Source organism: Budorcas taxicolor, chromosome 10, assembly GCF_023091745.1.
Source record: "Budorcas taxicolor isolate Tak-1 chromosome 10, Takin1.1, whole genome shotgun sequence".
Lineage (NCBI taxonomy): Eukaryota > Metazoa > Chordata > Mammalia > Artiodactyla > Bovidae > Budorcas > Budorcas taxicolor.
The window spans coordinates 53163451-53188609 of record NC_068919.1 but is presented as its reverse complement, the minus strand read 5'-3'; the positions used below and the strand labels follow the sequence as shown (position 1 = coordinate 53188609).

Genomic DNA, 25159 nt, shown 5'->3' with positions numbered 1-25159 from the left:
TCCAACAAGAAGATATAACCATTGTAAATATATGTTCACTCAACATCAGTTCAGTTCAGTTCAGTCGCTCAGTCATGTCCGACTCTTTGCGACCCCATGAATCGCAGCACGCTAGGCCTCCCTGTCCATCACCAACCCCTGGAGGTCACCCAAACTCATGTGCATCGAGTCGGTGATGCCATCCAGCCCTCTCATCCTCTGTTATCCCCTTCTCCTCCTGCCCCCAATCCCTCCCAGCATCAGGCAGGGTCTTTTCCAATGAGTCAACTCTTTGCATGAGGTGGCCAAAGTATTGGAGTTTCAGCCTCAACATCAGTCCTTCCAATGAAAACGCAGGACTGGTCTCCTTTAGGATGGACTGGTTGGATCTCCTTGCTGTCCAAGGGACTCGCAACAGTTTTCTCCAACACCACAGTTCAAAAGCATCAATACAGGAACACCTAAATACATAAATGTGAACAAACATAAAGGCAAAAATTGACATCAACAAGTAAAAGTAGCGAACTTCAACACCCCATTTAAATCAATAGACGATTCAGACCAAAAAATCAATAAGGAAACACTGGCCTTAAATAACACATCAGATCAGATGGCCACATATATATATATATATATATATATATATATATATATATATATAAAAAACACTTTATTCAAAAATAGCAAAATAAACATTTCAAGTGCACATGGAACATTTTCCAGGATAGATCACATTCTAGGCTATAAAATATGTCTGAACAGACTTAAGAAAACTGAAATCATATCAAGCATCTTTTCTTACCACAATGCTACAAGCTTAGAAAGTGCAAGAAACACAAACAGGTAGAGGCGAAACTAAATGCTACTGAGCAAAAAACAGGTCACTGAAGAAATCAAAGGGGAAATAAAAATTCCTGGAGACAAATGAAAATAGAAACATGACTGAAATCTATGCCATGGAGCAAAAGCAGTTCAAGGAGGGAAGTTTACAGCAATACAAGCTTACATCATGAAACAGGAAAAATCTCAAGTAAACAACCTAATAATACATCTGAAGAACTAGAAAAAGAACAAATAAAATCAAAAGTAGGAGGAAAGAAATACAAAGATCAGAGAAGAAATAAATAAAACAGAGACTAATAAACAATTTTAAGAAACCACTGAAACTAAAAGCTGAATCTGTCAAAAATAAAACTGATAAACTATTACTCAGATCAATTTAAAAAAACAGCAGGCCCAAACAAAATCCGAAATGAAAAACGATGTTATAACTAACATCACAGAAATACAAAGGATCATAAGAAATTACTCAAACAATTTATACATCAATAACATGGACAAGAGTAGGACACGACTGAGCAACTGAACTGAACTGAACTGACAGGAAATAGATAAATTATTAGAAATGTAAAATCTCCTGAAATTGAATCAAGGAAAAATATATAATATGAACAGACCAATTACCAGTACTGAAATTGATTACTGAGTTTAAAAATTCCCAATGAACAAAAGTACAGGACAGACAGTTTCACAGGTGAACTGTACCAAATATTTAAAGAAAAGTTAACATCTAACCTTCTAAAACTCCATAAAACTGAAGAGGAAGGCATGCTTTAGAAGTCATTATACAAGGCCAGCATTACCGTGATACCAAAACCAAAGAAACCACGAAAAAAGAAAATTACAGGCCAATATCACTGATGAACACAGACATGAATATCTTCAACAAAATATTAGCTAACTGAATCTGAAAGGGATTAAACACCACGATCAAGTGAGATTTACTGCAGGAATGCAAGGATATTCACAAATCATCACTGTGATACACCACAGTAACAAACTGAAGAATAAAAATCTTAAGATCATCTCAACAGATGCAGAGACAGCCGTCAACAAAATTCAACATCCATTTACGATAAAAACTGTCCACAAAGTGGATACAAGAGGGAATATACCTCAACATATTAAAGGCCATATGACAAACCTAGAGCCAAATCACATTCAATGATAAAAAGCTGAAGCATTTCCTCTAAGATCAGGACAAGACAAGGATTCCCACTCTTGCCTCTTTTATTCAACATAATATGGAAAGTCCTAGCCATACCAACCAGACAATAAAAAGAAAATGAACCCAAACTGGAAAGGAAGAAGTAAAACTATTTCTGTTTACAGATGGCATGATACTATATAAAGAAAATCCGAAAGATGCCACCAAAAAACTATTAGAATTAACACATGAATTCAGTAAAGTTGAAGGATATAAAATTAACCTATAGAAATCTGTTGCATTTATATACACTAACAATGAACTATCAAAAAGAGAAATTTAAAAGTCATATTTACAGGAGTTCCCTGCTGGCCTAGTGGTTAGGATTCCAGGCTTTCACTGCCATGAACCAGGTTCAATTCCTGGTCAGGGAACTGGAATCCCATAAGCTGCAAGGTTAAATACATAAATAAAACAATCACCTTTATAACTGCATAAAACAAAAAATGAGAAAGTAGTTACTTGTAGCTTTTCTATACCTTAGTTATACATGCTTCTAATAAACAGGGCATGTGGTTTCACCAATAAGGACTTTTTAAAGGCCCTATAGTATAATCTAGACAACTCCAGAAAGTAACTCACACACAATCAGGCAGTTATTTTACAGTTCCACGCTTCTGAGTTTCAACTTTAAGAAAATAGCAGAAGAAAGCACTTCAAATTTGCCCTACTTAGGTTAAAAATTAGTGGGAAAACAAGTTCCTTAAAAGAGAAAATAAAATAGAACCAAAAAATTCAAAATAGAAGATAACCTACAAAACAAAGAGTAAAGAAAACAGGAAAAGTAGGCAATAGTAATCCAAAGTAAAGATGGGAAAAAGCATGTTTCAGATTAGTCTGGCATCGATATTCCAAGCTTCTATTAGTCATCCCTACTCCATCTCAATTATTCATGCTCTGGGTAGGTGAACTTTCTACCTTCACCATGAAAACAAAGGATTACTTTAACTATCTGTGTCATGAAAAATTTTCCAAACCCTTGATTATTCTTTATTCCTGCCCTTTAGTCAAAAGATAAAATAGCCCCTACTGCATAGGACTTAATTTTTTCACCTGTTCCAATCTTCATCCCACCACAAAAAAACTGCTTCATCATCAATCCTCTCTCCTGGTTATATTATCAATCTCTCCCTCTTCATTGGCTTTTTTCTTTAACACATAAATATGTTCAAAATCCTTTCATCCTAAGAATACAAAAGTTCTGCCTCCTCCTTGAAACCTCTTCAAACTCATTAGCTAGAATGAGCTTTCTAAAACACAAAACCAATTATTTTGGTATTCTTGCTGAAAATTCCTAAAGAGTTCCCCTCAAGAGATTTTTCTAAATATCAAGATTTTATTTCTCATCACAACTGTTCCTCACTGTGCCAAATTCTGTCGAGCACTTATACAAAACTGACTATAATGCCATTTCCCCATTTATCCCTAGGTAACTGTAGCTCATTCTCCAGTATTCAGCACAAGCTACACTGCCTCCTATTTCCTGACCATCCTTCCAGACTGAGATACCAATCTTTGGCCAGTGTTTTCTCTTTACCTGCCCATGATTTCTTATGCATACTAGGCTGTAATCTTTGTTAATTATTGTCTGTCACCCTCTCTATACTACGAGTAAACTGAAATCGAAGACTGACTTGTCAGCGCAGCCTCAATATCTTTTAAACTATTCAATAAATGTCTGCTAAATGAATGACAGATCAGTAGCAAAGATAAGCAGACACGGACACAGTAAACCAAGGTTGAAGCAATAGACTTGAAGATATATTTGCACTTACGTAAAACTGACTGCCATGTGAAATATCATTCTACAGATTATAAAGCAATCATTTTATGGGGCTTGAAAGGGAGCCAACAGAATAGACAGACTGTCTCCTGCTGGTTCCTGGGAATGTGCAGATGTGGATCATCTTCCTATCAGCCTAAGGATGAAGCACTTACAAAGAAAAGGCAGTGCTAAGGCTGTTGTAGAGAGACGGAGTCAGGGCTTGGATTCACTGCTCTGTCTCTGAACTTCTGCTAGATGAAATCAAATTATCTTTATTGCTTAAACTCCAATCTTTCAATTCAAACTAAGTTGTAAAATGGCCAAAAGTTCCTTCCTTATTTGTAAGCATGTCCCTTTGCAATGTGACTTCATCTTTCTTCCCCAGAATAGGTGCAGTCTATCTCTCTAACCCTTAATTCGGGCTTGGTTCTATGCAACATTAGTTTAATGGAGCATTAGAAAATGTGACACAGAAGTGTGTTTAAAAGGGCTTGTACATTAGGGCTTTCCCATTCCCGCTCCCAGAAACACTAATTACGAAGTAAAGAAATCTGTGCTAACCTGGAGAATGAAATACCACATGGAGAGGGACTACGGATTTCCCAGGCAAAGCTGCAGACATTTGAGCGAGGTCATCCTAGAACATCCAGCCACAACCAAGGCCAACTCAGACCATAAGAACTGCCTGACCAACATGCAGAATCGTGAGAAATAATGTGTTAAGAGATCCCCAGTCTCCAGGCCGCAGACCAGAACTCCTCAGATCAGTGGCAGTTATTAGATTAGAAATGAAGAACACAATAAGTGCAACGTGCTTGAATCATCCTGCAACTATCACCTCCACTCCCGGTCCATGGCAAAACCACGAAACTGGTCCCTGGTGCCAAAAAGGCTGGCGACTGCTGTTTAAGCCACTAAAGTTTGGATAGTTTTTACAGTGTTATTGACTAAATATTTGGTTTGGTGGTTTAGTCGCTAAGTCGTGAATGACTCTGTAGCCTGCCAGGCTTCTCTGTTCACGGGATTTCCCAGGCAAGAATACTGGAGTAGATTGCCATTTTCTTCTCCAGAGAATCCTCCCAACCCAGGGATTGAACCTGGGTATACTGTATTGCAGGCAGTCTCCTGAATTGCAGACTAGATGTTTGTGTCCCCTCAAATGTTTTAAAGCGCCAACTCTTGTTTACATCGGTTTCTGAGGAAGTAATTAAAGATAAATGAGGTCATAAGGGTGGGGCCCTGATACAACAGGATATGCCCTAATAAGAAGATACAACAGAGACTTTTTCTCTCTCTTTCAGTTATCTGCAAGCCAGGAATAGACTTATTACCCACTATACCTTGATCTGAGACTTCTAAGCCCTAGACCTGCACGAAGACAAATGTGTGTTGCTTTAACCATTCACTCTGTGGTGTTCTGTTAGGGAAGCCTGAGCAGGTTACCACTATTCAGCATAGCAAACTAAAACAATGAGTCTTAGCATTAGCCCTGTTCACTCTTTTTAAAAGATTACTACGAATAAAAAAATGTTTTCGGTATATGTAAGTCAAGTTTTAAGCTAATTTATGGTTTAAGCTAATAATGAGCTGCCTTTTGTCATCATATTGCTTCATTTACTCTTTATGGACCATCAAAGCTCTTTCCTAAATGGTGTCTAATATTGTACAGAGTAAAATTATCTACATTTATCCACCAGAATAGAATTTTACAATGATTACAGAGTACTCAAACAATGTAGTCACATTAATTTATTCAAATATTTGAGCACCTACTATTTACTTGGCAATAGTTATGATAAGGATGAAAAAAAGTATAGTCTCAACTCTTAACAACTCAGGGGAAGAGACGGACAAAATGAATAGTTTGTAGTATAGGGTACAGACTTTCATAGGTTCTATCACTTCAATGTAAACTACAGCTTCATTCTTTATACATTAATGACCCTAAACTACCTTCACAAATACCAAAGTCAGGCTTTCATATGTCAGGAGATATTTATCAACGTCAAGGTAGAGCATTGTGGTACTGCCTGGTAATCAATTGTTCAGCTTTGTTATATTTACCAGTGCAGCAGTATGTGGGCTATTATTTATCAGTTTAATAAATACTTATTTGCTGCCACAAATTTTATACTATTTTGCTTGTATTTTTTTTTAATTCAGGAAAAGTTTGATAGTAGTGATAATATGATCAAGAAAAGGTGGAACTCATCAAGTATACTGAAAGCAGGAATCTTCAGACGGCTGACCACATGTTCAATTATTAAGTAAAAAACGAAGTATATTAACCATTGGCAATATTTAAAAGTAAGTAAAAATGATAAAGCAGCAGAGAAGCCATTGGAATTATGGACTGGAATTATGAACTGTTGGTTATAAAAACAATACTAGTGATCCAAATGCAAAAGAACAATCATGAGTCCACAGAACTCTTGATGAGATAATGCTTGTTATAGATTTCTTAGTCATTTCAAAATGAGAATTTAAGATGGGAAATTATTTGTAAAAATTAGTCAGAATAGGTAAACCTATAGAGACAGAAAGCAGATTAGTGGTTGTCTAGGGGTAGAGGTTTGGATGAATAGGGAGTGACTGCTCATGGTGCAGGGTTTCTTTATGGGATGATGAAAATGTTCTAAAATTGACTGTGGTGATGGTTTTATGACTCTAAATATACTAAAAACCACTGAATTGTAAGCTTTTAATAGGCAAACTGTATGGTATGTGAATTATATCTCAAAAAATATTTTGCTGATTAAAGCTTTAACTTGAAAGCCTCAACAGTTAAAAGAAAAGTTATTATTGGTCAATATTCAGTGTTGAATCTATGTTTTTCTTGTTTTAAATAATAATGTCCATCAATTTCAAGATAAAAAAAGAAGTAAAACACTTCCACCATAAAACCTTATAACTTTTGTTCCCCTGGAAATGGAACATTCTCCCTAAAACAGGCAAATCTATTGTTGAACCTTCATGCTTTCATACAGCTTTTCAGAAGTAGCAGACAACCTATGTAACACAGCAAGTCCTGTAACCAAAGTATAAACAAAAAGGTGAGAAAGTACAGTAGATGGAACAAATTATCACTGCATAGTTTACTATTATATCTTTAGTTAAAGGACCTTCCTATCAATCTGCAACTTACCTTCATCATGACATTTAGTGTATATTTTTGATCTTCCCTCCTTGCCACAGCTTTTGCTTCCATAGCTTCTTTTGCTCTTTCCTGTGCTTGTAGGATAGACTTCTCCCTTATTCTTTGCATCATCTCTTTGTCAACTAAAACAAAGAATATCACTAAATTAGAATCATGATGAATTTGTTTTACTTAGAATTTGTTTTGATCTCGGATAACATGGTTTTGGACCCAACTTCACATGGAGAAGTAAGAACATTTCTCAGAATTAAACTAGTCAAGAAGCTAATAAGAGTGACTGTAACAGTAATGAATTAGTAAAGAATGGATGCCTTTGTGCACTGAGAAAGACAGAGAGACAGAGAGGGAAGATATGAATAAGAGAGAAGAGGAGCAATGGAGAGAGGAAGTAAGAGAGGGAATGAGGATGTGGAGAGGGGAGGGAGAGGAGGAGGAGACGGTCACAGGACGGAGAGAGAGGCTGTGCAATGAGAGGAATGGGAAGAGGCAAAGCGGGCCAGAGAGAAAGAAAGAGAACACATTGATACTCCTCTCTCTCCTATTAGCTTATAAACCTGATCACAATAAAGCATCACTATGAGGTCTTTTAGAAGAGACCATGTTCATCTCTTAGATCAACACTGAGATCATCTAACATGATCAGTTCAGTTAAGTTCAGTCGCTCAGTCGTGTCTGACTCTGCAACCCCATGAATCGCAGCACGCCAGGCCTCCCTGTCCATCACCAACTCCCGGAGTTCACTCAGACTCACGTCCATCGAGTCAATAATGCCATCCGGCCATCTCATCCTCGGTCATCCCCTTCTCCTCCTGCCCCCAATCCCTCCCAGCATCACAGTCTTTTCCAATGAGTCAACTTTTCGCATGAGGTGGCCAGAGTACTGGAGTTTCAGCTTTAGCATCATTCCTTCCAAAGAAATCCCAGGGCTGATCTCCTTCAGAATGGACTGGTTGGATCTCCTTGCAGTCCAAGGGACTCTCAAGAGTCTTCTCCAACACCACAGTTCAAAAGCATCAATTCTTCAGCGCTCAGCCTTCACAATCCAACTCTCACATCCATACATGACCACTGGAAAAACCATAGCCTTGACTAGACGGACCTTAGTCGGCAAAGTAATGTCTCTGCTTTTGAATATGCTATCTAGGTTGGTCATAACTTTTCTTCCAAGGAGTAAGCGTCTTTTAATTTCACAGCTGCAGTCACCATCTGCAGTGATTTTGGAGCCCAAGAAAATAAAGTCTGACACTGTTTCCACTGTTTCTCCGTCTATTTCCCATGAAGTGATGGGACCGGATGCCATGATATTTGTTTTCTGAATGTTGAGCTTTAAGCCAACTTTTTCACTCTCCACTTTCACTTTCATCAAGAGGCTTTTTTAGTTCCTCTTCACTTTCTGCCATAAGGGTGGTGTCATGATCAACCACCTTCAAAAATATAAATGGTTAGTCTTATGTATGAAGAGTACAGGGCAAGCTTTAGGAAAAATTATAAAGTCACATGACATGTTACATATAAAACTTTACCATTCACAGTCATTTTTTATTCAGTGATTCAGTATTTTAGAAACTGCAGGCTGTGATCCATTATGGGGTAAATTATCTTAAGAAAGTAAGGATTAAAGAAGGGATCCAGACTTTGAAGAAAAAAAACAGGAGGGGAGAGGAAACTTGGGAAAGTGAAGTAAAAAGAGACAAGGAGGGCAGGAGTGGAGGGATGAATAGTAAACCCTTATACTAACCCTTCATCTTGTTTTAAAATATATGAAAATAATATACAAAGAAAACTAGTTACAAAGTATTATATTAAAATACTTACAAAACATTGTTATATTAAAACACAAAACATTAAATTTGTGATATAAAAACACCTGCTTATTAATGCACTGAATAATATACAGCAAAATGTCTGATATACAATTTCAAAGTAGTGCATCTAAAAGACAAAGGAACTGGCTGGACAAAGGAACCTGATATAAACATGTTGTGAATTTTATTGATACTACTTTTGATTGTTGTCTACATTCATAATTGAAGGGAATATTAAATTTCAGTTAAAAATGAGTAAAGAATATGGCATTTTTACCCATCCAAGATCCTGGCTGGAAATCACGACTGGAATGAGGTCTGAAGCCTCTCCCTAACCATCCACCTGTTTTAATAACACGGTGGCAGAGAGCTAGACCAGCTTCAGGGGCAGGAATTAATTTTTAAAAGATCAAGTTTCTGAATTAAATGCTCCACATCTAAAAGAAATGAAAAATGGATCAAGCAGGAACTTCAGAAAAAAATGGAGCAGTATTTTGTGAATAATGAGGGAGGGAGGCTTGGAGTAGATATTGGAGTTTCATAATACTATATGTGGAAAAAAAGATTGTTAAAACAATTTCACTGAATTGCATGTAAAACTGAGTTTGAAGAAAATAAAAAATAAAAATCAAGGTTAACAAATTAAAAAAAAGACTGAGTTTGAGTTCTAAAAGAATCTCAAACTTGGTTTCTGAAGTAAAGTCAATGTTCATTACTTGTTATATGTTAGTTTTAAGACTGTTTTGATTCGTCTAATTGGCAATTATGGTCAAACTCAATCTGCTGCCTGATTTCTTACAGCACATAGGCTAAGAATTATTTTTGAAGTTTTAAATAATTGAAAAAATCAAAATAATAGTAATATTAAATGACATAAGTGGCTCAAACTGTAAAAAGTTTGCCTGTGATGCAGAAGACCTGTTCTGGGAAGACCCCCTGGAGAAGAAAATGGCAACCCACTCCGATATTCTTGCCTGGGAAATCCCATGGACAGAATAGCCGGACAGGCTAGAGCCCATGGGGTCGTAAAGAGCTGGACATGACTGAGTGACCAACACTTTCACTTTTTCACTTTTTGTCAATAAATATATATTGTCTATGGCTGCTTTTGCACAACAATAATATAGCTGAGTAACTGTAACACAGACCACACAGACCACAAAATCCAAAATATTATCTGGCCCTTTACAGAAAAAGTTTGCTAACACTTGGCTTAAATGGTCAAAATTTGGAATAGCTGACCACGTAACTATGAAAGAGAAGGAATCAAGCAGCTGTGCAATGAAAGTAGATGTGTAAGTCAGAGAGGACTGTAACAATTAGAAAACAAAATTCCCTTCCCATTCCTGCATAAGGCACCAACCAGGTTAAGGAGGGAATATGATATAGAAGAGTTTCAAGTCAGAAACAGGAAAAAGTAACAGGTTTACTGATATGACTCTTCTTTATACCTAAAAAGCTGGTGTACAAAATGTTACCTGCAACACACATGCACATACATACAAACATTTAACTCGGTGGCTCTCAAACCTGGCCAGTCATCAGAACCACCCAGTAGTTCTCAACCCCTAATCTGTTTATTTTTGGGCATCCTGGGTGGCTCAGCAGTAAAGAATCAGCCTGCAGTGCAGGAGCCACGGGAGACACAAGTTCAATCCCTGGGTCGGGAAGATCCCCTGGAAGAGGGCACGGCAACCCACTCCAGTATTCTTGCCTGGAGAATCCCATGGACAGAAGAACCTGGTGGGCTATAGTCCATGGGGTTGTAAAAAGTCGGACATGATTGAGGCAACTTAGCATGTATGTGATTGTTTAAGTCATTATAATAGATGACAATTCTGGTCTCATCTAACTTCAAAATAAAGATTATCAACATCAACTGAAATAAATAAAAATATTTACATTTAACTTTAGGTGAGAAGTCAGAACATCCTGTGTGTGTTTCATGACATATTCCCAGACACCATCTCAGACTTAAAGAATCAAAAAGTAAGACAGGGGTAGGAGAGAACAAATCTGGTTTTAAAAACCCCTCAGTTAGTCTAGGATTCAATACAGAACTAAAGTAAGCTGGCTATGATAACCTCCCTTCCAGTATCTTCTGAGCTCAAAACCACATTTTAGAGAAAAATCTTACCTAGTACTAAGAACTAAAAAATTTAATTCCACTGCAAGATATGAAGAAAACATTAACATAAAGAGTGGCTGCAATTTCCCTATTCTCAATAGTTCCAACTCAAGGCTTAATGCCAACGACCTAAGAGAAATTTTAGACAGTAGACAGAAAACACAAGAAAACATGATAACTGTATCAGAGAGGAAGATAATAGAACTAAAGCAGTAGAGGGCAATTACTGACCCACAAAGCTGATCTTAGCAGAAGAACAGAATACAGATTAAGAGTACAGACAACAGGAGATCTCAACTTGGGACTGTACATTTTAATCTCTAAAAACCATTTTAACAATTTAGGTCCCACTACCAAAAACTGATTTTATCTGTCTAGGGTAAGATTCAGACATCTGTATTCTGTAAAAGTTCTGTTGTTGTTCAGTCACTAAGTCACATCCAACTCGTTGCAACCCCATGGACTGCAAGCACACCAGGCTTCCCTGTCCTTCACTATCTTCTGTAGTATGTATCTTCAAATATGTAGCCACTGTTGAGTGTGACCTTCAGCAATTACTCAACCTTTCTGCACCTCAGTAGCCTCATTTTAATAGAAAAAAAAAAAATGGTGAGGGTGGTGGAGTACCTAAGTGACAGACTATTACAAGGATTAACAGGTGAACTAATGCCTAATACAAAATGAGTGCTCATAAAGGCCACACCGGGAGGTCTTATCCTCTGAAGATAGAAGCTCATATCGTTTAAGAGCTATTATTAACAGACTCTAATTTTTTAGAAATTCGATTACTCAATAAATAGGTTATTAGGTTATTTAAGAGGCAGCTGAAGCGCTACCTCATCTAAATGACATTCGTGCCTATTTTGTTTTCCTAGAAGAGCAACATAATTATTTCAAAAGATAGATTTTTGAATCGTATAAAGTTTAAAAAGCACAACCAGCTTAACATCTTTTAGTAAAGAACTTACCACCTGACAGAGAAAGGGTCTCCCACATGGCTGCTTCTTTTTTGTGCAGGGTGAAAACAACAGTGTTATTCCCAATCTTAGCTTTGCTGCTCTCATCGTCTATAGGAGCATAGAGAAACACCTCGAATAAAAATGGAGGGCAGTTCACCTATTCAGAAGGGGGGAAACGGAAGTTAATTTGGCTGCACAAAATGAAAAACACACCCCTTAAGAAATAAGTGATGGAGGCCAAAATCATTTTCTTAAATTCCTGCTATAAATTTATTCCCAGGTCACGATAAAAGTAGCAAGGCATACGGAAGCCATGGATAAAATCATCCCTGACCCGATGACATCTATCTACAGACGAGGTGTCTCACTTGTATGAGATTCGTATCTTGTTTTGTTTTGTTTTAGTAGGACTAATATTTTAGGATGCTTATCTGCAAGGACGCGCCTTTTGCGCGTCCACAGCCATGCCTTCGCAGACTCCTCAGACCACACCCCTGGGGCCTGCTGGCACAATTTGCGTTCCTACCTTCAAATAATTTTCCGTGCAGAACACGTCCGCGTCTCGGACGCTGACGCCTCGGAGGGGCACAGAGATGAAGACCGCAGTGCTCGTCTGCTGCCAGCTGTAATTGCTAACCTGCAGCGGCATCCTGGGAGGCAGCCGGCGAGAGTGAGACGACTCAAGCCTGCTCGGTTGCTAGGGAAGCCGGGGTTACCACAAGCCAGCCCTTCCGGGTCAGGAGGGCTGGGGCACCCCCAGCGTTCCCAGCGTGCCCCGGGCGCGCCCCTGCGGCCGCCCTGCGGACTCCCCTCGCGACCGCCTGGGCCGGCTTGTGGGGGCGTTCCCGCTGTTTGGGGTCTTATCCCTTCGGGAATCTGCGAAGTAGCAGGCCCACTTCCGCGTAAGCAAGAAAGAAGCTTCACGCCTGAAAATGCAAAAAAGGAACGTAGGAAAGCGTGACCCGCGAGAAGCAGGTGCGACGCCCACGCGCCGTGGCAGCCTGGCCTTTTGTTTGTTGTGACGGAAGCTGTAGAAGTTAGCACCATTTGGTGTTCTGGTTCGGGGAATTTCCTGCTCATACAGACGTTCTGGCATAGAAGCTTGCCTGTCCTGTTATAGTCGTTCAAATCCTGTCAGTCGGAAGCCACTCACCAGCGTGCAGATAGGGTTCGTTTCTCGATTTGAGAACTTAAGACCGTATGACTCACCTGAAGAATGCTTGGCAGCATCTCAACTGTAGGATAAGTTAAATTGACACGGATATGTTTTATAGTTGCTTAGGGAGACCTGTAACTTTCGCGCTGAAAGGAAACTTGAAGGCCGTGTTAGTCTTCCCACATGCCGTGTTTAAGAAATCTGAGATCCGTATACCCAACCCTGTTGTCACTTGGATTAGTGTGGCTACACTGTGATTAAGATCCTGATGCCGTAGCTCCCAATGTTCTTTCCTTGGGATGCTTTTTGGAGACGCTTTAAAAATTACTGGAATTTTTTTTTTAATAACATGAAAGCTAAGGACCTACAAACTGCCACCTAGGGATAGGGATTTTTAACATTGTGTTTTGAAAGTCATTAATACAAATTTTAAAGCTACTGAAAAAAACCCTTGAGGAAAGCTAAGGAACAACAGACTTGGGAGGGGAAAATATCATTTTTTACCCTCCAAACAGACCACCCCTCAGTACAGTTCATCGTCTCAAGATATCCTAACTTTGAATACTGGGACCATGTCAGACTTTTTGTCTTGTCCTCCCAAGCAAAGAAACCTAAAAGTCAATCCTATAGATTCTTTTTCATGTTGCTTTTAACATTTTTCCCTCTTGTGTTCAATGCCTACTTTCACCATTTTCTTTCAAACTCTTTTGTGTCTTCTAAAGACAGTTTATGTATTCCAAAATTTTAAAGTGTAGATTCTGCCACTATAGAGAAACACAAGTGATATAATGTATTTATGGTAAATTAAAAGCAGGAGAAGGCAATGGCACCCCACTCCAGTGTTCTTGCCTGGAGAATCCCAGGGACGGGGGAGCCTGGTGGGCTGCCGTCTATGGGTTCGCACAGAGTCGGACACGGACACGAATGAAGCGACTTAGCAGCAGCAGCAGCAGCAAAAGCATACTTTGAGCTGTTTGCGAGTTTCAGGGAAATTCATTAACAGTCACTTTGTTAAGCACATACAAACTTGTGTAGTGAAATTGCTATATCAGTCTTATGAAACTTTTTGCACTCTGAATATCTTTTTTTAAAAACTTGATCAGTTTTATTATTGAATCATTACACCAGCTGATATCAATTTAAAACACCATTAATCTTTATACTTCGACTTAGGTACTTACCTAAAAAATGTTTCACAAGCCTAGAAACTAATTCAATCTTAAAAGTGTTCCTTATCTGTGTTCCTTAACAGATTTAAAGCAAACAAAAAGATCTTAATCTAACCCAAGTATAGATGGAAACTTGATATATGGCAAAAGTGTGCACATAAATGGGGAAAAGCAAGGAAAGGAATGACTATTGAATACACTGGTGTTAGAAATTGTAACCATATGGGAAAAAAACGAGACTGAACCGCTACATGCATATGGTGTCACACACAAAAATGAATTTTAGATGAAGATAATATAAATTAAAAACATGTATTTTTATATACACATACATGTTTTATATATGATCTTGTCATACTTAAGCTTTTCTTAAGTATTATATCAAAAAGCACTTATGTTAAAGAAAAAAGATTGAAAACTTGAACTAAGATTAAGAACTTCTATTCACCAACAGGCACAATAAAGAATGACAGGATATATATTTTTCAATATATATTGGACATCTGTAGTTGAATAACTTGTGTTTTATTCAGTCACTGAGCAAGGAAGGGCACGTGCCACATTGAGTGTCTCAGTAAGGGGGTCAGAATTAGGGGGAAAGTCTAAGGGAGGGAGGATTTCCTCTAGATTGGGTCCTTTCATAAAGAGAGGGTAACTCTATGATTGAATAAAGAAGTAACTGTCCATAGCAGCTTCCTAGCAAAAACCTGAAAACAAGCCAAATATCAGTAGGTATATTCATACAAAAGAATATCATCTAACAATACAAATTAATTAAACTTTATACTGGGTGGATGAGTGAAAAAAAAAAAAAGCAAAGACCCTTAAGGAATAATGCCATTTATATAAAACTTTAATGAAAAGCAAATCTGTTGGTTAAGGATTCCTGTATATGTGGTAAAACTATAAAGGAAAGCTGTCAGAAAGGATAACAGTTAACTCCTAGGTGGAACTCTAGCAAGTGACACTCTTTGTGGCAGCCAAAAGAGCTGATTTCTGCAGACACACTGCATGAATTAAGACAAAGTTGCTCAAAGCATGGTCCCCTGACAACAATGTCAGCATCATCTGGGGACTTGCTAGAAATACAAATTCCCAGACCCCACTGAAGACCTGCTGAACCAGAAAATCTGGAACTGTGGCCCAGCAATCTGTGTTCTAACAGAACCTCCAGGTAATTCTGATACATGCCAAAGACTGAGCCACAAGGGTAAGAGGTAGCTTTTAGTAGGGGAAAGGAGAAACTCACAAAGCCAAGAAAATAACAACACAGGTTCCCCCATTCTCCCCTCATCCCAAGAAGCATATAGTACCCAAAGCAATATGTTCAATCTGCAATGTAGCTCTGCATTATAGGAGAGGAATTCCATCCCCTTGCTGTCCTCCCTTCCATAAGAAAGGAGAACATACAAGTTTAAAGCTTAAATATATGTATTCTTATATACACATACATGCACGCGCTGTGTGTGTGTGATCTTGTCATCCTTAAGTTTTTCTGTAAGGTTTTATCTGTAAGGGCAAACATGAAGGAGAACCTTTTCAGGAGGGAAATTCGTGGGACCCAGGCAATTCGTGGTTTAGCTGCAAACTATAAGAATTACCTGAGAAAGCCAGCTACCCAGTATCTGGAGACGTTGATTCACACGGAAAGATTAAGTTGAGGGGAAAAAAATTACTAGCACTGGCAAGCAGAGTTCAGGTGCAGCTCCTCCCACTGGAAGACGGGAGGATATTGACTGGTTCCCTAGAAAAATTGAGAGAACACCTCAAATTATTTTTTATTTTGTTCATTACAACAAAGTATGCCATCAGAGAGCATCAAAAAAATTGCCAAGTTTTTTTTCCCCTTTTGCCTCTAGTTTTGGTGATGGATTTGCTTTATTCATCTTTTGATTCATAATGTACATATACAAATCTCTATATTATTTTGTATATAACAAATATTAGAAAAAGTAAAAATTTCAAAACAAGTTCTATAATAGAGGCATGTCCTATTTTCTCCTTATGTATTGTCAGGCTTTTAGGGAGTGAAAATGTACATGCAAAGCAAAAATTAAATGTTTATTATTCTTCACCTAAAATTAATTAACCATAATTCTTTGATCATCAAAATCAAATTTGGCCATAAGGAAAGATCGATTTATGATTTTTTTAAACACCACCTCAGAACTTTAAAAAAAAACCTTTTGAAAAGTCGTTATTCTTGCAACAAAATGATTTAAACACACTTGGAATTTTTTTCCATTTTTACTCTAGGAAATGGACTCAGTCATTCTCCAAGAAACTTTAGTTCATTGGAAGGACTGATGCTGAAGCTGAAACTCCAATACTTTGGCCACCTCATGCGAAGAGTTGACTCATTGGAAAAGACCCTGATGCTGGGAGGGATTGGGGGCAAGAGGAGAAGGGGACGACAGAGGATGAGATGGCTGGATGGCATCACCGACTTGATGGACATGAGTTTGGGTAAACTCCAGGAGTTGGTGATGGACAGGGAGGCCTGGTGTGCTGTGATTTATGGGGTCGCAAAGAGTCAGACACAACTGAGCAACTGAACTGAACTAAATGCAGAATAGCTTTCAAGTCAATATCTCAGCACTAAGTTTTAAATGCATTCACTAGTTTACTATTTTAAATTTGGGCTTTAGGAAAGGCAATGTGATTAACAGCTAGACAAAAATGTATAGGTAGAGCTCGTGTAGAAGAGTGTGAAGTGTCCATTTATCCTTTTTATTTTTGGCCGAAATATCTTAGGTTGACATTTACAGAGTATAGATCTTAATGATTTTTCCTACTAGACTTGTTTTAGCTTATCAGTTTTTTAAAAAAGAATTTTAAGTGCTTCTAGTTCCTGATCTGGCATTATGGAGCTTGGAAGTCACCACTCTATCCCAACAAGAAAAAGACTGAACAAAATGAAAGATCAACAACTCTTCTTAACTGCACAAGACAAGTGAGGTCACAGGGCAAGCCACTGTCCCCCAAATGGGAGAGATTGTATTTATAGTGAATCACAACCAATCAGAGCAGAAATGTCCATGGGAACTAGTGCCAAGGCAGGAAAACCTGAATGTAGTTAACAAATTGCTAGAGGTTCACTGTGGGCAGATCTGAGAGACAAAAGCTAGTCTGGGGGACTCAGCCCCCAACGTTTTTGTGAGTTTTACTTTCCGAAACTCCACCAGTTTCTCACAGTGAATATTTACACAAAAATATCTTTAAGCTCTCATTAGGGGGATGGGAAATGAATGATTTTGAAATATGCCAGAGCATATATTTGTTCTTAGCAATACCTTACCTTGGAAGAAATTATTTAACCAGAGCCTAAACTGCTAGGGTTTTATCAGAGTTTGACTAGAAAAAAATTTATAGCATTAAATGCATATATCAGAGAAAGATCTAAAATTAATCAGTGTCTACCTTAGGCAGCTAGAAAAATAAAAGCAAAATAAATCCAATGTAAAAAGTGTTTTAAAAGGAGAAATAATTTAAAATTAAAACATAAATCAATGAAATTAAAACTAGGAAATCAATAGAGAAAATCAATAAAACAAATCTGGTTTTATGAAAATAAAATCAACAAGCCTCTAGCCAGGCTACATAAGGGAAAAAAGTGGGGGGGGTAAGGGGGGTGGAGAGGACACAAATAACTAATATGAGAAATGAAAGAGGCGATATCACTGCAGATACCATGAATATGAAAAGAATTATAAAGGAGTACTATGAACAACTCTGTGCCTACAAATTTGATAACCTAGATGAAATGGGCCAACTTCCTGAAGGACATGATCTTCCAAAACTAACACAAAAAGAAATAGACAACCTGAATAGGCCTTTATCTATTAAAGAAATTGAATCAATAATCAATAACCTCCCAAAAGAGAGAGCTCCAGACCCTGATGGGGGTCACTGGTGACAAACATTAAGGAAGAAACTACCAATTATCTATAGTTTCTTTCAGAAGACAGAGGTAGAGGATATACTTCCTAACTCATTCTACAAAGCCAGACATACCAGAACCTAGAAATCTCCAAGACAGGCCAACCTTGTGCCTAGTCTTGAAGTTGGGTAGTGTCAGTCCTCTAACTTTCTTCTTCTCCTTCAGTAATGTGTTGACTATTCTGGGTATTTTGCCTCTCCATATAAACTGTAGAATCAATTTGTCAATATCTACAAAATGACTTGCTAGAATTTTGATTGGGATTGCACTAAATTGATAGATCAAGTTTGAAGAACAATAATCAATGCAGTGTGGTACTGGTGAAAGGACAGGCAAACAGATCAGTGGAACAGAATAGACAGCCTAGAAATACACCCACAGGAATACAGTCAACCGGTCTTTGACAAAGGATCAAAGGCAATATGATGGACAAAAACCAGTCTTTTCAACAAATGGAACAACTGGACACCCACATGCAAAAAAGTAAATCTAGGCATAGTGGTTCTAAACGTCACAAAGTGTATTCGAAACAGATCACAGACCTAAAATTAAAATGTAAACTTATAAATTTTAGGTTCAACACCAAAGGCATGATTCATGAAAGAAAACTGGTAAGCTGGACTACATTAGTTTTTTTCTGTTCTATGAGTGACACTATCAAGAGAATGAAAAGACACGACACAGAATGGAAGAAAATATTTGCAAAGGATGCATATGATAAAGGACCGTTACCCAAAATACATAAAAATTCTTAAGAAAACAACCACCTGATTAAAAGATGAGCCAAACCTTAACAGACACCTCACCAAAGAAGATACACAGATGACAAATAAGAATATGAAAAGATGTTCCACATCATATGTCATAAGGGAAGTGCAAATTAGAGCAATAACATACAAACACATATTATAATGGCCAAAATCCACAACAGTGACACCACCAAATGCTGACAAGGAAGTGGAACAGGAACTTTCATTCATTGCTGGTGGAAATGCAAAAAATTGAGACAGTTTAGTGGTTTCTTACAAAATGAAACATAATCTATTTGCTGTAGCACCTCACCTTACCAGGCTCAGCATTCCCTTTTTTATTTCTTCTTAGCACTTATTCTCTAATTCACTTTTAGTTTATTTTCTTTTTCTATAGAATAAAAATTTCATGAGTGTAGAGTTTCGTCTGCTTGATTTACGGCATGCACTGCAATGTTCTTAGCAGTTAGAACAGTGACTGACATAAATAACACTCATTATTAAATGTTGAACGAATGAATATCTATACATTGGATTTCATAATTTTTGTTTTTTATTCTTTGTCTTTCAGGATCCTGAATTGTACTTCTCTTAAAGTCTTTTTCAGGCTGTGCTGTCATTTTCATCAAGTGGATCGAAATTTTAAAAGATGTTTGTTGGCTGTTTTTATCATTAGTTTTCTTGATGTTTTGAAATTTTGATTTACAGTGGGTTTTTTTTTTTTCTTTTTACTTTTGTTTCTTTCTTAGGTTCTTCCTTTCCTTTCTGGCAGTTTTAAGTTGCCTCTAACCTGTGTCCTAGGAACTCCAGTTCAGCCAAGTGTTACGTCAATTTACTGTTTCAAATTCTTTGATGATACTGTACACAAGTTACCAACTGAGAAAATTATAAAACTGTGTATTTGAGCCACATTAGGCCTATAAGCTAGGGTCCCAGGTATCAGCTGGAGCCAAGTTTGCTTTTTAACCTTTTTCACATGTGAGGCAGCAGCACAAGTAATCCCAGCTCCCACCAGGCTTAAAGCGGTTATTCCTGTTCTACTGACCACTAAAAAAATCAGTTTCACCAATTTCACCAAATTGAGGCTCATCAATTTTATTCACCTTTTAAATAAACTCTTTTATCTTTTAAAGATTAACTATTTAAATAACTCTTTTAAATATTAAATCTTTTACATGTTTTAAATAGCCAATTTGTGGCCCTATTATTCCTCTCTAGTGTTTGTTTTCTATTCTATTTCCTATTATCTTATTTCCTTCCTCTACTTTCCTCACGATTTTTTATTCCTTAGGATTATTTATTTCATACGCTCTTGAGATCAACACTTAGCTCATTGTATTTTGGGCTGAAAAATTATCTAAAGCTATACATTTCCCTTTAAGTTTGCATTATTGCATCTCAAGTTTGGAATGTAGTAGCACTTAGACCTCATTACCCTGCCAGATTAGAGTTTTTGACAGCTTTCTGCCTTGGGCTCAGAGTCATGCAGGATGCTGCTTCAGCATAGTTTATTTTTTCCTTTATTTCTTATCCTGGTCTGTGTGTATACATATTTATGTTTTGAACCCAATCTTTTTATATTTATCATTGTTATATGTTTGAAACAAAGTGATACCTTAGACCATCAATTTCATAATGTTGTTTGATCAGAAGTCTCTGTACATCTTTTTCCTACAACAGATGGGATAATTTTTTTTTCCCCTTCCACACATTTAAATAAACCTTTGGTACATTCAAATTTCACCTCAATGTACTTTTATCTTATTGTCACCTTTATTACCTCTAATACCAAGTTGCATCAACTGATACAGTCACATTTTATGCATCTTTGTTTTTCTCAAGGCACCTGATGATTTTTTCAAACAGATTTTGGGTGTCTTTTGTAAACCTAATTTTATCATTCAAGCAAGTTTGTTCTTAATATTGCTACAGTATTAGCAATACTGTAGCTCTACTTCAAGGATCACTATGCTGCTGAGATTATAGAACTCCTCTCCAGTTAATTTTCTATTAACAAAACTAGAGTCCTAATTTGTAACAATCAAAATAGAGGTTTGTTCGTTTTCTTAAGGAAACTCAGGACTCAGTGTTGTGTACAAACTTCATAGGGAAAACAACAAAAATCTTGGTTTGCTCCTCAGTATAAAACTAAATTCCTAGTAAGCTGGAGCTATCACCCTGCTTAACACTTCCTGGCACATTTCCTACCCACAGCCAAGACTATCACACTTACTTGTCTTGATGAAAGTCAAGCATTTAAAAAACAGTTACTTTTCTCTTTAAAAACTAGCTTTATTTAAAAGAATCTAAAGCATAACACTAACAGGAAACAAATTTACAATACATATTGTTCAAGAAAGCCTGCCATACATAATTTCAACTAATAGTAGGTCTATATACTGGTGAATAACATTCTTTATACAATGCACAAATGACATTTAGCATGATCCCTGAAAAGAACAGCCAACAATAACACAGACTGTTTTGATAGAACCTCTACACATCTTACTACTTACCTATAGAATAAAAAACTAAAATGTGGAAGATAAGTTAAACTCCAATTTTAAAATTCTAGCAGCTGTTTAAGGAAAAATAATGAGAAGGAAATAGTATATTAAAAAGAAAAATGAAAACTGGCTTACCATTATTTACAGTAATTATTAAAAAGTATTCAGAATTGAGAATTATTTCTTTACTAGTTGGAAGCCAAACTGCCCATTATCTACTGCATTCAGTTACCAAGCCAATTTTATTTCTCTGAAAACTGTAACCTGCATGTTAACTACATAAAGAAAATAATTTGGAGGTAACCTAGTCATTTTATACTTCATTCAAATTTTTCTACAAAGCAATTCACGAATCATTTAATATGAATACTTCTTTAAAACTCTATGATTCAAATAGAAATAGATCCAGTTCTAAAAGACTGTATATGAAGTGCCAGAAAAAAAAAAAAACTAACATTAAAATACAAAAAAAAAAATGAAAACACTGAGCATTCAAATAAAATATAATGGGATTATGACACAGTATGGCATCTGGAATTTTTTTCTAAGAACTGAATCAGATTCATTGCTATGTCAGTTGTATCAATAGCTGGCAATCAAATGTATGTTACATACCAAAACAACCATGCCAAAAATGACAACATCAGTAGACATTAACCTTGTAATATACATCACTGATATAGTAAAATCTTATCAATTCAGGATAGTTTAAATTGATAGAAGTCTGAAATTTTAAATATTTTAAAAAGATATGCAGTTTAAGCACTCACAAGCATTTTTTTTTCTGTTAAGTGTGTAATTTCAAATATGCAAATCTGCAAGTATTATCTATTACAATTCTTTTGGGTACTTGGTTTGATGACAAAAGAATGCTTTTAAACTAGTATTCTGAAATAAATGCTTATAAAAAGCTAAAATTTTTTTCAAGATTAAACATTTTTCATTAAAATCTTATCATTTTCATTAACAAATCTTTTCATCAGAGAGTACAAACACCAATGAAGCCTTGCATCAATGGTTACAAATTCTAACTAGAGGCATTTCATGTTATTTTAATAAATAGTTTCTCAATAAATGAAGATTACTATTTATTTTGATTATGGTGGAGTGAATGATATCTTTCTTGGTTGGAAGACATTAAAATAAGTTCAAAGTCTACTATATAATTTTAATTATATGGGCTAAAAAAAATCTAATATGCACTGTCAGTTAAGATATAACTGTAGGAAGAAGATCAAATTTTTAAGAAGTATTTATTATGAGTGCTTCTAGGAACTGCCAACACCCAATTTTATTCCTCTCTTCCATTTCCGACATCAGGCCATCTATTAATACTAACCCATAAATACTGATGTCTCACATACTTCATAGAGTAGCTTAAACATATCAGCGTAAGAAATAATTAGTATTACATAGTAATTTCCTTTGCCATAGGAATAAATGTTGGACAAAGTCTGGAAACATTTTATTTTCCAATTTGAATTACAGTAATGTTGCCACAGATCACAGCACTAGTGCATGTGTTACTTTAAACATGCTCTAAGAACAAAACAAAAATTTACTGCAAAAATACATGTCACCAATGTGGAACACACTCAGATTTGTATAAAAGTACTGAACTAATATCCCAAAAAGAGGTATATGTAAGCAGTACATAAGGAAGAAATAGTTTTAATATGAAACAGTCATTTAAGTCACATACATCATGATAAGAAGCAGGACTTTCTTTTATAAAAGGCATTTTAACTAACAAGCAACATCATCTACATCACCTACAGAACAAGAAAAGGACAGGTATTTAGAATTTTATTACAAATAATGTGTTTTGACAAAATATGACATGATGAACCTTATCCATTGGGTTTCATTAAGTTTTCAATGAAAACTTCCTTCCCTTTATTTGCCCTAGACCACTTGTCTTGGCAAATACTAATGCCGTCCCTAGTTCCTTTACTCCAGGGGTGCCTCTACGCTCCCATCACTGTACCAAGAGTTGGAAAAATACAGATGCGACTTCTATACTACTTTATAGGATAAATGGAATACAGGAAATGGGGAAGTTACTGAAATTTGGAAATGAGAAGGAAACCTCTGAGTTCTGAAGCAGAGAAAAAGAAATAGTGAAAAGTCTCAAAGGAAACTGGGAAGTACTCTCAAGGTACCGATCTAATAAAAATACTGCTTTCTATGGTGCCTGAAATGTGGTCGTATTGCCTGAAATCTAAGATATTAAGATTCAGTCTCCATAAAGTCTTTAAAAAAAGAGAAATTTAATCCCATGTTCTTCACTTTGTTCAAAACTTACTGGAAAACATTTTCCCCTTAAAAATCTAGCCAACCACAGCCAACAAAGAAGTGCGACTTCTGAGGAAAGATATGAAATTTTGAAGTACAGAACATCCAGGAAGGGAAAAGGCAGGTTGGTTTCTAGAGCATTTCACTGGAGAACTTAAGATGGTAGGAGGGCAGCTGGGAAACACTCACACCAAAGAACGTAACCTTCCTGGGTCCAATCAGGAAAAAGGTAAGACCTCTCCTTTCTCCTTCCTACATTGACTGGTTCTCCTAAAGAAGGAGCATTCAGCATGATACTATTGGCTAACTATATGATGGTTTAGATAAGCCTTTATGAGCTTCCCTAAGAATCTAGTCATAGAGAGTTCTAAATCACTATTTACAAATGAACTTCGGGAATCTGGATGCTTTTAATTAGAAAGATCTTAAATAACAAAACACTCATGCATATGAAACCTCTATACACTGCAAAAAAGAAATTGAAAAACTCTCTCGAGCTCCCTTTAAAAATCATTGCTTATATATATATATATATATTTACTATTAAATACAATTACGATAGCATGTTGAATAGTAAGTACTAGCACTCAGTTTGTTCAAGACAAACAAATTTGGAAGAGTATTCGAAGAAAACTCCTGATATTTTACCTGGATGATTAAAGTCAGCAGATATCAGGGTGACCTATTATTGCAGTTTTTTTCCTACCACTAGGAAGAGTTGGGAATCTAAACACATACACACACAAATTGGATTTCTTATATTGTGTCGATCTAAGAAGAATAAGCACTAGTACAAGAAAATCTTCCGTTTTATGTACATAATCGTCTAGTTTGGATAACAAGAATCATAATAGCAGTACTCTAAAGTATTTCACACACAAGGAAAGCACGGATCACAAATCTAATTCTAAGCAGTCTATCTGAAGAATAATTTCTTTTCCTTTTACAAGCTAAATTACTTCTGTATTAGAGTGTCCAGTAGCATCTAGAAGCAAGTGGTTCAAGAATTCTTTAGTGAAATGAACAAAGCAAGTTCTGAGAAACGAACTGATGTTTTAAAACTTTCTATCAGTAACCTAGTCTTGTTGAGGGAGCCAGCTGCTGATAGCCAGGCTGAACTCTGGCAAAACTTGAGAATGCAGGAGAAACCCCAAGATTTCCTGCTCAACTGCACATATGTGTGTCCTTTCAGTGAAGGAAGAGGATTACGCTAAAAATGGTGTGATGTTACTAGAAGATTATGCAGTTCATTCCCTCTTTAAATATTTTGAAATTTAGGGCAACTCGTCACTTGCATTATGAAAGCCACATCAATTTGTGTAACAGTTTTCTTCGAGTCATATTAGGCAAATTAATATCTGGCCTTCTTAAAATTCATCACTTCCCTACCAAAAAGCCTCCAGAAAACTTCTGACAGTGTTAGAGACAAATGTAGAACTAGTAAGAAAATTAATTCAAATAGATGAAAACATTAATCAGTTATGATTACAGTTTGCCTGTACT

At 36.6% G+C, this 25159-nt stretch overlaps 1 protein-coding gene and 1 long non-coding RNA gene across 2 annotated transcripts in view; one reads left to right on the top strand and one right to left on the bottom strand.

The window, feature by feature from the left end:
* The window catches only part of DNAAF4 (dynein axonemal assembly factor 4), a 66890-nt gene extending 54401 nt beyond the window's left edge, over positions 1–12489 (bottom strand). The window contains exons 1-3 of the mRNA XM_052647122.1: positions 12367–12489; positions 11850–11997; positions 6937–7070 (exon numbers count right to left, since the gene is read on the bottom strand). Coding sequence (XP_052503082.1) covers positions 6937–7070; positions 11850–11997; positions 12367–12489 — 405 coding nt within the window. The remainder of the gene's footprint in view (positions 1–6936; positions 7071–11849; positions 11998–12366) is intronic.
* A 190-nt stretch (positions 12490–12679) lies between these two features.
* On the top strand, positions 12680–19554 carry LOC128054641 (uncharacterized). The gene is made up of 3 exons (XR_008200019.1): positions 12680–12815; positions 16422–16631; positions 19426–19554. It is a non-coding gene; the product is annotated as an uncharacterized LOC128054641 (long non-coding RNA).
* Positions 19555–25159: the final 5605 nt, after the last annotated feature.